The sequence below is a fragment of the Sapajus apella genome, unplaced genomic scaffold, assembly GCF_009761245.1.
Source record: "Sapajus apella isolate SASKATOON/1434 unplaced genomic scaffold, GSC_monkey_1.0 scaffold6, whole genome shotgun sequence".
In the NCBI taxonomy this organism is placed as follows: Eukaryota; Metazoa; Chordata; class Mammalia; order Primates; family Cebidae; genus Sapajus; species Sapajus apella.
This window is the reverse complement of record NW_022436946.1, coordinates 41,729,890-41,745,328: the sequence shown is the minus strand read 5'-3', so window position 1 is coordinate 41,745,328 and position 15,439 is coordinate 41,729,890. Positions and strand designations below refer to the sequence as shown.

Here is a 15,439-nt window from a genome sequence, read left to right as displayed (position 1 = left end):
CAAGCTCCTGTTACAGCAAGGGCAGTGTCTTTTTCACCTCTGCATTCTTTATAATCCAGTACAGTGTCTATTATGTCATAGATTTTCTCAGTTGCTATTTGCACAATTTTAAATACAGAAGTGAATTCAACTTATTAACTTATTGGACCCATTAAATTAGATCAAAATATATAAATACTAAGTAAATCATTTAATGTAAAAAAGAATTATTCTGACATAGTAATTACACTTTTATTAAGATAAACTAGGAAAAACAATTGGTCACATGTGCAAAAATAAATACACAGCCTTGTTTATAGTAGTAAAACTCTGGAAACAACCTAAGTGCCCATTCATAGGAACTGGTTTAATAAACCATTTTTAGAGAAATCATTAATTAAATCAACCACAAGCCAGCCACACAATGCAACATTTTGTAGCCAGTACTTATAGAAAGATGTTCGGAATAGGCTAAAATAAAAGTATAAAAGAACATATAATTTGAAAATGAACAATTTTCTGCTCCCTCCAGTGTGTTCTATTGAGTAAAAATATGAAAAAGTTTAAAAAGCACTGGAGTGGTTAAAGAAAAACTCTCATATACTATATACTGTAAAATAATATCTGGCAATAAGGCATTAAAAGCCCTAAAGAAATACAGACTGTTTTTCTATCAATCCACTTGACCTAAAAAAATTTAGAAAAAGTTAAGTATATAAAGTGTAAAACAGCAGTCACAGATGTAAATAAGAGAAAGTATTTCCCTGTAGAGATGTACCATCAGTTTATTTGGTACTTTCAATGGACTTTTTTTTTTTTTTTTTTTTGAGATGGAGTCTCTCTCTGTCGCCTAGACTGGAGCACAGTGGAACAATCTCAGCTCACAGCAACTTCCGCCTCCTGGGTTCACGCCATTCTTCTGCCTTAGCCTCCCAAGTAGCTGGGACTACAGGTTGGGACTACAGGAGCATGCCACCACACTCAGCTAATTTTTGTATTTTTAGTAGAGACAGGGTTTCACCATGTTGACCAGGCTGGTCTTAAACTCCTGATCTCAAGTGATCCACCTGCCTCAGCCTCCCAAAGTGCTGGGATTACAAGCATAAGCCACCGTGCCCAACCTCTATAGTGAAAATACTTTCTAGCCACTAAAAATATTTGCTGTGGATGACTGTCTATCTTATATTGTTAAATTTACAAAATAGCTTTCAAACTCTATGTATATAAAAATTATAAATAAGTACACAATTATCTTAATAATTACTAGTTTTAGGTGACGAAACTGAATGACTTTTATTTTTTACACCCTTTGTATGACAATTTGTTATACTAAGAAAGAACTGTTAGACAAAGACAACAAATAAATCTTAAGAGGCCAAATCAAACAAAACTTGAGTGACCTGTTTTTAAATCATGATCATGGCTCACTGCAGCCTCGACCTCCCAGGCTCAAGCAATCCTCCCACCTCAGCCTCCCAACTGGGATTAAGCATGCGCCCTGCGCCCAACCTTCAATAGCAAACTTTTTTTTAACACTTTTTAAACCTAAAATTTGGTAATAGCCTCAATATGATTAAAAAACAATTTTAAATATGCTTTATTCCCACACAAATTAAATCCTCTTGTTTTTCCAACTCCTCCAAAAGGCTAACAAGGCTCACAAAATGAAGATAAAATGAAACTGAAAAACAAAAAACCAAGATTTAAAACCAAACAAGGCAAAAGGAACAAAACACCTAGGATACGCTAAATCCTATGTTAGATGTTTTACATGGAGCATCTAGCTCTGCAATCCAAGGAATGAGACGAGGAAAGGAAAAGCTCATAAGAGAATCCCAAGGCTGATAAAAATTACTACAGCCAATAAAGCCATGGTCTATTTTCCTGATAACCAAAGCAAATATAATGGATCACATGCTCTGTGCTCAATTTTTTTTTAAAAAAACCTGTTTGTTTCCTCTGAAAAGATAAGCATTTTCCCCACACATGGCTTCAGTACGTAACTTCAAGTGTCATCTTTTTTTCTGGCGGCGGTGCTGGGAAGGGGAACAGAGTCTTGCTCTGTCACCCAGGCTGGGGTGCAGAGGCGCAATCTCGGCTCACTGAAACCTCCACCTCCTGGGCTCAAACGATTCTCCTGCCTCAGCTTCCCAAGTAGCTGGGACTATAGGCACGCACTACCATGCCCAGCTAATTTTTATTTATTTATTTATTTATTTATTTCCAGTAGAGACAGGGTTTTCACCATGTTGGCTAGGCTGGTCTCGAACTCCTGACCTCAGGTGATGCCCCCACCTCAGCCTCCCAAAGTGCTGGGATTACAGGTGTGAGTGCCCAGCCTGAAGTGGCACCTTTAGAAGCAACTTCCAAAAATTACATGCCTTAAGTTTCACAGATGCTGTCAGAAGAGAAGCATTACACAGCAACTTCTTAACTTTGAAGGAATGCTTCAAGATTAAGTAGCAAAAGTTTTAATGGTTTCTGACCTTATCTAAATTATTACCAGTAGATATTTTAATTCTTCATTACCTAAACTCCCTTAATCTGTACTTCAAGTAAATGGGTTTATTAATCACTAAAAGAGCTTCATAAAAGTTTGTTTCCTTGACAACTGAAGTTCAGATACTCACAAAGTGTTGAACAAAGCCAGACAAGAGACTGGGAGGCCAAAAATACAGGCATCCCTTGGTATCCTCAGGGGACTGGTTCCAGGACCCCACAGATACCAAAATCCATGGATGCTCAAGTCCCCAGCATAAAATGATGTCATATTTGCATACGACCTACGTACATCATCCCACGTACATTAAATCATTTCTAAATTACTTATAATACTTAATACAATGTACGTTGTGGAAATAGTTATCATACTGTATTGTTTATTTATACTTTTAATTGCTGTATTGTTAATTTTATTGCTTTTTTCCCAAATATTTTCGATTCACAGTTGGCTGAATCTTCCCCTGTGAAACCCACAGATATGGGGGCAGGGGGGATTGCTTTTTGTCTTGCTGTTTTATGAAAATTTAATTTAAAATGGGAATCAACAGCAAAGAATAAACAGCGAATAGAAAATTACTCTTTTCAAAACTAACTTTCCCTTTAGTTTCACGCCATTAAAGAACTCTTAATACCAAAGCTAAAATTTCCCTCCTCCTACAAAGAAACTAAACTGGATGGACAGGGTGGCTCATGCCTTTGATCCTACCACTTTGGAAGGCCAAGGCAGGCAGATAACTTGAGCCCAAGAGTTCAAGACCAGCCTGGGCAACATGGTGAAAACCCATCCCTACAAATAATACAAAAAAAATTAACCAGGTATGGTAGCACACGCCTGTACTCCCACCTACTTGGGAGGCTGAGGTGGGAGGAATGTCTAAGCCCAAGGAGGCTGAAGCTGCAGTGAGTCAGGATGGCACCACTGCACTCCAGCCTGGGCAAGAGCAAGACTCTGTCTCAAAAAAACAAAAATCAAACAAAAAAAAAAGAAACTAAACTAGGCAAAGTCGAACCTTGCAAAGAAAAACTAAGGCCCCTGAAATTATGCTGAAAAAACTATCATTTAAATCAAGATTTTAAAATAACTGGTTCTACTCTTACTAATTTATTTTGCTAAATCTTCTCTTCCTATCTACTGGATAAATGTAGGTAATTCACAAGACATAGTTGTGCAATAATGGTAACTCTCTCATCTTCTGTCAGTTTCACCTACTACCTCTAAATTGGTGACTCAGGATAAATGTCCAAAACATTGCTCTTAATAACCAGTACACCCCATAGCCTCACAGAATTAAACTGGTCTGCTATAATTAAACACGTTAATGACCTGTTTAAGCAGATGGGCCTGCTAAAATAAAGGGTGATTAGGTCGCTGATCCAACACTTCTAACTACATGACTTTGGTCAAGTTACGTCATCATTCTTAGCCTTAGTTTCCTCATCTGAGAAAAACCAAAACCATCTACTTTGAAGTTAATACAGAATTAAATTAGATAACATATAAAGCCCTAGCACAGATTCTTGCATACAGTATCTGCTCAATAAACTTTAATTATCACCATGAAATGCTAACTTATTCATGTTACCGCTCTACTTCTGAAATCTTTTAAAGATTCCCCCATAGTCGTTAAGATAAAATTCAAGTCCTGGCACAAGGTGTACAAGGTCCTCCCTTCAAGATATGACTTATCTCTCTCTTCCCCATGATTCCCAGCAATAGTACACTCTCCTTGAACTTCTAAACCACTCTGTTCAGACTGCTCTCACATTTTCTCATATCTTACCCAAACTATAGGTTACAATTTCTTTACAGACACAATGTCTTATTCATCATTACACATATATTTTATATGACCTAGCAAAGAGTAAGCATTAAGCAGTTTTCTCCTTGAAATCCATTACTTACTTTACTGTAGGAATAATATTTGGCTGGGGTTTTGATAACCGTAAGCGATACCACATACAACTGCCATATACTTTTCTGATATTCTTTAATCGAATTTGCTCTGTCAAGAAAGAAAAATAAGATGAATTAAAAACCATTTTTCCCAATGAAGGCAAAACCAGAGTTAATACCATACTAACCTTTATTACCATGCTAATATTTTACTGGAACATGAAAGTACTGCCTATTCTAATAGCCTTTAAAAATTTTACAAGATAGGTTAAAATTTCTGCCATTTAGAACAAATAACCTATCTAGAAAACTTCATTCAGCTACCAGGTGGTCATTTTTTACATAAGACTTAATGAAAATGCAAAAACTGACTTGCACCCAAAATATTTAGTAAGTTATAATCAGCAATTTCTGGGAAATTCTCTCCCTCTTTCCCCTCCGCTATAGAAGGAACAAGATGTATAAAACAGTTGAAACATGGCTTATTAAGGAAGCTAAGCAGAAATAATACTCCTCAAACATAAAAGTAATGCCTATCAAAATGTTTTCTAATCAATAAAGTTTAGATCTCATTTATTTAAGATATAAAACTAGATATAAAGATATAAAACTAGATTTGGAGCTCTAACATAAAATCAACTTGCAGTTGAAACAAAGGTAGAATACTGGCTTCAACAGCACATACACTAAAACCAGAGCAATACAGAGAACATTAGCATAGCCGCCGCCCAAAGATGACAAGCAAATCTGTGAAGCATTCATCTTTTTTTTTTTTTTTAATTTTTGTAGAAACTGGGTTTTGCTATGTTGCCCAAGCTAGTCTTGAACTCCTGGCCTCAAGCAATCCTCCTGCCTCAGAGCACCCTCACCCCCCAAAAAGCACCATTTAAAAAATTTTATTTAAAAAAAAAAAGTAGAGTAAAATTCAGCATCACAAATTCTAATAATTTTGTGTTAAGCTGGAAAAATCTCTCAAATCCATAAGAACTTAAGTTTATGGGGTCGGGCACTGTGGCTCATGTCTGTAATCCTAGCACTTTGGGAGGCTGAGGGCAGGTGGATCACCTGAGGCCAGGAGTTGAAGACAAACCTGGCCAACACGGTGAAACCCTGTCTCTACTGAAAATCCAAAAAAATAGACACGCCTGTAGTCCCAGGTACTCGGGAGGCTAAGGCACGAGAATCACTTGAACCCGGGAGGCAGAGGTTAGTTAGTTACAGTGAGCTGAGATCTCTCCAGCCTAGGTGACAGAGTGAAATTCCATGTAAAATAAGTTTATGTAAGAGTTGTGACAAAAGCTATTAAGGCCCGGTGCAGTGGCTCACGCCTGTAATCCCAGCACTTTGGGAGGCCAAAGCAGGCAAATCACCTGAGGTCAGGAGTTGAGGACTAGCCTGACCAACATTGTGAAACCCAGTCTCTACTAAAAATACAAAATTAGCCAGATGTGGTAGCACATGCTTGTAATTCCAGTTACTCAGGAGGCTGAGGCGGGAGAATCACTTGAACCCAGGGGGTGGTGATTTTGTTTGTCAGGTTTTTTGTTTCGAGACTGAGTCTCACTCTGTTGCCAGGCTGAGTGCAATGGCGCAATCTTGGCTCACTGCAACCTCCGCCTCCGGGGTTCAAGAGATTCTCCTGCCTTAGCATCCCAAGTAGCTGGGACTACAGGCATGTGCTACTATGCCCAGTTAATTTTTTGTATTTTTAGTAGAGACGGAGTTTCACTGTGTTAGCCAGGATTGTCTTCATCTCCTGACCTCATGATCCACCCGTCTCAGCCTCCCGAAGTGCTGGGATTACAGGCGTGAGCCACCACACCCAGCCTGGTGATTTTTTAAACATGTATTTTATTAAATTAAGCCTCTACAGTCTCCCACTTTCAAGTATAAAATCAAGGAAACATTTGATGAGGTTTTGTAAGAACAATGCTAAAGGCTGTTTATGAAGCAATCTGATCTATTCAAAGGTATGATGTTCTAATGTTCCTGGCCAAGAGAAAGTACATGTGGTTTTCAGTCCCTTATTCTTGAGGGCCACATAATGTGTGCAGGGACCTTGTATGTCCCACTCATCCAACCTAAAAATGAAATCTTAACCTTTTTTTTTTTTTTCTTTTTTTTTTTTTGAGACGGAGTCTCGCTCTTGTTACCCAGGCTGGAGTGCAATGGCGCGATCTCGGCTCACCGCAACCTCCGTCTCCTGGGTTCAGGCAATTCTCCTGCCTCAGCCTCCTGAGTAGCTGGGATTACAGGCACGTGCCACCATGCCCAGCTAATTTTTTGTATTTTTAGTAGAGACAGGGTTTCACCATGTTGACCAGGATGGTCTCGATCTCTTGACCTCGTGATCCACCCGCCTCGGCCTCCCAAAGTGCTGGGATTACAGGAAATCTTAACCTTTTAGGAGAGTATTAAGTCAATCAGTAAGAACTACAGGCCCCAGTTTATACATTAACATAGTTGCAGTTAGATTTCCAGCAAAACTAAATATTCATGGTACACATTCCAAATCTCTGTATGAATGACCTCAAGTCAATGGAACTATTACAAGTCAAGTTCTTCCAGACAGTTTTTTAATAAGACACTTAACAGAATAAAATAAAGGTCACTTATAAACTTCTTGTTCATTAAATTACTGTTTCCATGGCCACTAAAAATTATGTTAGGAGTATCAGTAACATATCATTTTTAAAGAAATTATCCATATTTATAGAAACAGGAAATCCTAAGATCATAAAACAATATAAACAATGTGTCGGCCGGGCGCGGTGGCTCAAGCCTGTAATCCCAGCACTTTGGGAGGCCAAGGCGGGTGGATCATGAGGTCAAGAGATCGAGACCATCCTGGTCAACATGGTGAAACCCCGTCTCTACTAAAAATACAAAAAATTAGCTGGGCATGGTGGTGCGTGCCTGTAATCCCAGCTACTCAGGAGGCTGAGGCAGGAGAATTGCCTGAACCCAGGAGGCGGAGGTTGCGGTGAGCTGAGATCGCGCCATTGCACTCCAGCCTGGGTAACATGAGTGAAACTCCGTCTCAAAAAAAAAAAAAAACAATGTGTCATAATTGCTGTCAGCAGCTGAACTTTATATAATAAAGCTACAGGGATAATCCAGATTTGGGCTATGGCTGTGCTTCACAAACCATATAGTGCTTTTGCTATAACAGTCACTCTGTCCATGTTGGATGATCTGCCAGTCAGCAGTATTACCGAGTGAATTCTTAGCACCATAATCATAGAACCCAAAGAGGTGAAGCAATGTTAGCCAGAGTTAAAGGCTTCAAACCTGTTTGTCTGCTTACCACATAGTATCCAACAGTTTTTCGAACCTTGTCTCCTTCCTTCCCTCCTTCCTCTAGTAGATCCCAGTGTCTGTTGTTGTCATTGTTATGTCCCTGTGTGTCCAATGATTAGCTCCCACTTGTGAGAACAGGCAGTATTTGGTTTTCTGTTTCTGCATTAATTCACTTAGAACAATTCACTTAGAATAATAGCCTCCAGCTGCATTCATCCTTTATAGGACATGATTTCATTCATTTTAATGGCTATGTAGTATTCTACGGTGTATATGTACTACATTTTCTTTATCCACTCCATCATTGATAGCCACCTGGGTTGGTACCATGTCTTTGTTATTGTGAGCAGTGCTGCAATGAACATGGATGCACATGTCTTTTTGGTAGAACAATTTCTTTTCTTTCAGATACATACCCAGTAATGGGATTGCTGGGTCATAATCACAATTCTAACTTCTTTGAGAAATCTGCAATCTACTTTCCACAGTGGCTGAACTAGTTTACATTTCCACCAGCAGTGTGTAAGTGTTCCCTTTTTTCTGCAGCCTCGCTAGCATCTGTTGTTTTTTGACTTTTTTATCATGGCCATTCTGACTGGTGTGAGATGATATCTCACTGTGGTTTTCATTTGCATTTATCTTATTAGTGATGTTGAGCATTTTTCATGTTTCTTGCCCACTTAAAATGAAGAACAGTTCTTCTTTTAAGAAATGTTCATGTCTTTTGCCCACTTTTTAATGGGGTTATTTTTTGCTTGTTGAATTAAGTTCCTTACACATTCTGGATATTACACCTTTGTTGGATGCATAGTTTGTAAATATTTTCTCTCATTCTGTAGGTTGTCTGTTTACTCTGTTGATAGTTTCTTTTACTGTACAGAAGCTCTTTTAATTTAATTAGGTCCACTTGTCAATTCTTGTTTTTGCTGCAACTGTAAAGCTGACATTTTAAAATAATTCCATCTCTTTTAAATGCGTCCAAAGAAAGCTTTACAAACACAGCAATTTCATACCCGCCATCATACATTTATAAAAATTTATGAACAAGCCCTTCATTCCAGTTCTCCCACATAATTTTTTTTTTTTTTTTTTTGAGACGGAGTTTCACTCATGTTACCCAGGCTGGAGTGCAATGGCGCGATCTCGGCTCGGCGCGATCTCGGCTCGGCGCGATCTCGGCTCACCGCAACCTCCGCCTCCTGGGTTCAGGCAATTCTCCTGCCTCAGCCTCCTGAGTAGCCGGGATTACAGGCACGCACCACCATGCCCAGCTAATTTTTTGTATTTTTTTAGTAGAGACGGGGTTTCACCATGTTGACCAGGATGGTCTCGATCTCTTGACCTCGTGATCCATCCACCTCAGCCTCCCAAAGTGCTGGGATTACAGGCTTCAGCCACCACGTCCGGCCTCTCCCACATAATTTTATCCTAATGTAATATATTTCATCGTGGTGAGTTTAAAAAAAAAAAAAAAATCGCCTCGCCGTCTTTTTTTTTTTTTTTTTTTTTTGAGACACGGTCAGGCTAGCTACGGTGGTGCCATCACAGTTCACTGCATCCTCAATCTCCCAGGCTCAAGCAATCCTCCCCTCTCAGCCGCTGGAGTAGCTGGGACTACAGAAACATGCCACCATGTCTCGATAATTTTTTTTTTTTTTTTTTTTTTGTAGAGACGAGTTCTATATTGCCCAGGCTGGTCTCAAACTCCTGGGCTCACGCAATCCTCCCTCCACAACCTCCCAAAGTGCTAGGATTACAGGTGTGAAACACCACATCTGGCCCCAGTGAGTTCTCTTTTTTTTTTTTTTTGAGATGGAGTCTCACTCTGTTGCCCAGGCTGGTGTACAATGGTGCGATCTCAGTTCACTGCAACCTCCGCCTCCCAGGTTCAAGTGATGCCTCAGCCTCCCCAAGTAGCTGGATTAGGTAAGCAGCACAATGTCTGGCTAATTTTGTATTTTTAGTAGAGATAGGGTTTCCCCATGTTGGCCAGGCTGGTCTCAAACTCCTGACCTCAAGTGATCTACCTGCCTTGGCCTCCCAAAGTGCTGGGATTACAGGCATGAGCAACTGTGCCCAGCCAGCCCCAGTAAGTCATTTCTTAGAATATCAAAATACGCTTCTTAAAGTTACTTTTTTAATTCCCTGTGTCTATGAAGTTCTCCCCAATTTTTTTGTTTTAAAAATGTTCAGGCCATCATAAAAGTTGAAAGAATATTACAATGGTTGGGCACAGTGGCTCACACCTGTAATCCTGACATTTTAGGGGGCTGAAGCAGGAGGATCACTCGAGCTCAGTGGTTCAAGTGTAGCCTGGGCAACATAGGGAGACCTTATCTCCACAAAAAAAATTTAAAAATTAGCTGGGCATAGTGGTACATGCTTACAGTCCCAGCTACTCAGGAGACTGAGGCAGGAGAATCACTGGAGTCTAGCAGTTAGAGGCTGTGGTGAGCCAGGATCACATTACTGCAGCTCAGCCTGGGCAATGGTACGAGACAGTGTCTCAAAGAAAAAAAACAACTAACACTTATTTTTGAAAATAAAAAGTACACTTCTGCCAGTATGGCTTAACGTTTGATAAAATAGTTTTATCTTATACTTCAAGTATACTTTGTCAAAACCTAAAGCTGCAGATTAGCTTATTTGATTTATAGAAAATATACGGCATGTAACCTAACTGGCAAAGGCAGTTCTAATTATTAAACTAACCAACCAAATCGAACCGTCAAAAAAAGGCGGGACGCAGTTGCTCATGCCTATAATCCCAGCACTTTGGGAGGCCAAGGCAGGCAGATCGCTTGAGGTCAGGAGTTCAAGATCAGCCTGGCCAACCTGGCAAAACCCCGTCTCTACTAAAATACAAAAATTAGCCAGGTGTGGTGGTGGACACCCATGATTCTACTTGGGAGGCTGAAGCAAGAGAATCGCTTGAACCCAGGAGGCGGAGGTTGCAGTGAGCCGAGATCATGCCATTGCACTCCAACCCAGGTGACAGAGCGAGATTGTCTCAAAATATAAAAAATAAAAATAATTTTAAAAAAATTTTTTTAATCTCCCTTTAATCATGGGTTGTTTCCCAGAATATTTCAAAATACAAAAGACATGAAAATGGTAATTTGGAAGTGGAAAATTGGGAATTACTGCTCTAGACCACCAAAAACAAAAGTCATCCAGTAACCTTAATCGTTATGCTCTTAACTTGATTCTGAATCGTTAGCCATAATGTGTCATTCCCAAGGCCAGTTCAGAACCATTTGGATTCGGAATATGGGCTTCATAAGACTAAATATTGTTCACCATCACCACCACCCAGGATACACAATCACAGATTACCTAAATCAGAAGAATTACAGAAATGTGGGTTCATCTTACACCTATCCACTACGCATACTCTGGCAATGGAGAAGGGAACCTAGAAGGCAACTGAAAATGTTCTTGAACAACAACAAAAAAACCTCAGATCACAGCAGAACCACCCCTCTACCACCAAAGTTCATGATTCTCAGCAATGCCTGAACAATCTAAGCGCAAACCAATGCAAACCAAGTAGCACAAATATATCAGGAGCTCTGTCTTCCTTAAGCTGATACTTGACTGAAGAGCTGCATACAATTATATCATATACATACTACCTCTTTTTCTTTTCCTTTTATGGTACTGAAATAAGTACTATAGAACAGGGCTTTTCAATGTCAGCACTACCGACATTTTGGACTATTCAATTCTCATAATTCAATGTTTCTGTGCATTTTAGGATGCTTGGCAGCATTGTGATCTCTACCCACTAGATGCCAGGAACAGCTCCCCAGTGGAGACCAAAAAAATCTTCAGAAATTCACAAATGTCCTCTGGAAAACAAAATTGCCCCTGATTTAAATCACACTCACACACACACACACACACACACACACACACACACACACACACACAGCTACAGAGGGTTCATGAAAAGCAAGTTAAACAATAGGACCTACGTATCAGGAACACAGGGAAAACAAAGATAGGAAAGGTTGGCAGAATAAACCGATGAAAAGGCAACAATTATCTTTTCCCATTCCCCTGAAAGTATTATTTAAACAAACAAACAAGAAAGATTCACTGCAGTATCTTTGAGTACTTACCTGGAAGCAAAGGAGGGAAGAAGGGAGAGGAGGACCTGAAGAGCTTCATTATTAATGTACTAACCACACTGTTAGCTCTGTCCTCCTTTTTCTTTTAACCTTAATCTTATAGTGATAATCCATAACCTAAGCAAAGGTTAACCAAAAGCAGGTAAAAAAAAGAGAAAATGGAAGAGAAACTCAAGTACTAGGAAAGCAAAGAAATGCTAGCTAAGAAGGAAAGGCAACTTAACGCACTTACAAGGATGTTTAAACATCACATACCCCAAAGTAAAAACAATTCACTGAGCTGAAAGGGCCTCTAGAGATAAGTACAGAGAGTGTCTTGCTCAAGATTTCAATCCTAGCCAGAGATTGTTTTACTAAGATATTGAGTGTTAATACAAATTCAAAAATAAAATTTGAGCCTGGGCAACATAGCAAGACCTCATCTCTACAAAAAAATTAAAACTTAGCCAGGTGTGGGGGCACACACCCATAGTCCCAGCTACTTAGGAGGCTAGGGCAAAAGAATCAGCTCCTGAGCCCAGGAGGTCAAGGCTGCAATGAGCCATGAACGTGCCACTGCCCTCCAGCTTGGGCAACAGAGTGAGACCCTGTCAAAAAAAGGAAGAAAATTTGGCATATTGTGGAAGAGAAAAGAATCTACCAATCCAACATCCAGGTAGTAACCATTAATACCATTTTAGTATGTTTCTTTTTTAGTCCTATTTAGGAGAATAACTGGAAAGAGGAAAGGAAACAGGAGAGTTGGCAAAGTTGAGGGTACACCCTCAGAAGAGAAATAGCTCTGTGAAGAAGGAAGCTCCAGCAACTGAACTCCCAGAGAATGAGCTTCCCTCAATTAGAGAGTTGCCCTGCTGCTTCACTCAAGGCCTGTAAGGGCTTTTTGTAGTGTTGAGGATACCTGGTGCTTACCCCCACCGCAGAAACTGCCCAAGTGAGCTTCTCAAAGAGAAAAACGGGGCACATAAAAGCCCACTTAAGGGTAGCATTCTATAGATGTATCAGTGTACAAATTGAAAGAGGCAAAAATAAAAAGCTGAAGTTTGCCTTAAGGTTGCATTAGAAGTAATTTTTAATTTTTAAAATTTCTAAATATTTCCTCATGTTTAGATCATTACAAATATCACTTAATGACTACTAATAACCAAATGAATAAAGATACCATAATATACCTACCATTCTACAATTAGATAGATAAAATGTTTCTTAATTTCTTGGTATTACAGATATCTTTGGTCCTACAAGTATTCAGAGCACTCTACCCTTAGTACACAGCCCCAGAAGCATAAGGTTTAAGAGCTTATAAACAGAAGTATAAGGTTTAAGAGCTTTAACACTTTTATAACTCCTTTCTAAAAAAGGTAGTAGGACTACACACATTCTTTTCAGCAGTTTGCCCGCTGGCACCACCATTCTTCAGCAGCCACTACTAAAGCCAATTTTGACTCCTCTGTACTGAAGTTCAAGGGCAGAGAATTTATCCTACCCACAGTGTTCACCCCCCCTCTTTCCAGGTGCCTGGAATAGAGGAGGCACTATATAAATATTTCTTGAAAATGATGAACTCCCTTATTTAACAAATATTTGGTGAATATCCACTATGTACCAGGACTTTTCCAGACACTGAGGATATAGAGGAAAAAACAAAAAACACTGCTCTCAAAGACCATAGCAATAAAAAAATAAATTATATAGTATAGTTAACCCTTGAACAACCTTGGGGTTAGGGTCCCTGTCTCTACCCCCTACACAGCCACAAATCTGCATATAACTTTTGGCTCCCCCAAAACTTAATAGCCTACTGTTGACTGGAAGCCTTACTGATAACATAAACAGTTGATTAACACATATTTTGTATATGTATTATATACTGTATGCTTACAATAAAGCTAGAAAAAAGGCAATGTTAAGAAAATTATAAGAGAAAATACATTTACAGTACTATAATGTATTTATTAATACCTTATGTCATCTGTTTATAAGCTGTAAACCTCAATCTATAGTACATATCAAGCAATTCAACTTTTTCTTGTATTGTCATGACTTTTTCTTCTTCTGGTGGGCACTTTTAGCATCACTGGTGGCACTTTGTATGAGTCCCATGGTGTTATTCAAGGTTTATAGTATTGCACAAAATACAAAGAAAAATACAAGAGAACCTCAAGAGATCCCTCTTTATGGTGATATGGAATTTACTAAAGGGACAAATTGCTCACGCAGAGATGATAGCTGCACACAATGTTTTAAGCGGATGTTCGCAACACTTGAGCTCATCACAATAGGAGAAGAGGTGACTATAAAATTATTAGAGTAGTACAGTATACACTAGTTAATTTTATGCAGTTATGATTTAATACTACATTTCTCTCAACTGCAAAGGCTCCATGTCCTGTCTATAGTGTTTGTGTACCTAAGTTTTGATAAATTTTACCTTTTACAATAGATATGTGTTTCTTTTATGGTACCAAATGATAAAACAGACTAGTACCTACATATATTTTATGCATTTATTTATGGTGATATGGAATTTACTAAAGGGACAAATTGCTCAGGCAGAGATGACTAGCTTCACACAATGTTTTAAGCGGATATTCGCAACACTTGTAACATTTATAACACATCTTTTTCCTAATTTCTTTTTGATTATTTCTAGACTACAATTCTTCTGTAAAATTTTTTCAAATTGTTACAAGTCTCCAAAAAATTTTCTAATATATTTTCTGAAAAAAATCCACGTATAAGTGGACCTACATAGTTCAAACCCACGTTGTTGAAGGGTTGAGAGAAAATCAGTGAGGAGGGGCTAAGAAAGAAAAACTGCAATTTAAAATAGGATGCTCAGGGAAGATGGCACCTAAGCAAAAACAACCGAGATGAGGAATAGGTAATGTGACTATCTAGAGGAAAAGCATTCCAGGCAAAGGGAGCAGCAACAGTCAAGATCTGAAAGAAAGAGTGTGCTTCATGGTGTTCAAAAGTGCAATGAGGCAGCTATGGCTGGAATGGAAACAGCAAGGTGATCAAAAAGATCATGAAGGACTTTACAGGATACTCCCTAAGACTTGAGCTTCTATTCAGATTCAGACAGAGAGCCCTGAAGAGTTCTGAGCAGAAGTTCTATGAGTTGACTTCTGCTCTAAAAGGTTCCCTGCTAATACTTTCAGAAAAGACTACATTCAACCAGGGTAGAAACAGACTAGTTAGGAGACTAATGATAATCTAGGGAATAAACCAGGACAGTAGTGTTGGTGGAGAAATGGTCAGACAGGATGTATTTCGAAGGTAGAGTCAAAAGAACATGCTTAATAGTCTGAAAGTGGAGTATGAGAAAGAGATGAATCAAGAATAACTTCCAATCAAGTCCACCAGAGCTTAAAGGTAAAAATTTAAACAAAAAATATAAAAAGTAAAATAAGGAATGACTCCCAAGACTTCTTTCCTAAACAGCTGAAAAAACAGTTGTGATTAACTGAGATAAAGGTTATGGGTCAAAAAGGTTGCTGGGGTGGGGGGGAGGGTGAAAGTAATCCTGTCAATTATGTGAATATTAATAGAAAAATCTCTGTTAGATATCCAAATGGAAATGTGGATTAAGCACTTAAACATACAAGTATGGAGTCCAAAAAAAGAAGTT

The 15,439-nt window shown here is 38.9% G+C and overlaps 1 protein-coding gene and 1 non-coding gene across 3 annotated transcripts in view; one reads left to right on the top strand and one right to left on the bottom strand.

The window, feature by feature from the left end:
• Positions 1-15,439, bottom strand: part of SEC63 (SEC63 homolog, protein translocation regulator) — an 82,156-nt gene that overhangs the window by 51,542 nt on the left and 15,175 nt on the right. For both annotated transcript variants that reach the window (XM_032275107.1, XM_032275109.1), the window contains exon 2: positions 4,385-4,484. In XM_032275107.1, coding sequence (XP_032130998.1) covers positions 4,385-4,484 — 100 coding nt within the window. The remainder of the gene's footprint in view (positions 1-4,384; positions 4,485-15,439) is intronic.
• Positions 5,038-5,144, top strand: LOC116549817. The gene has a single exon (XR_004268096.1). It is a non-coding gene; the product is annotated as a U6 spliceosomal RNA (small nuclear RNA).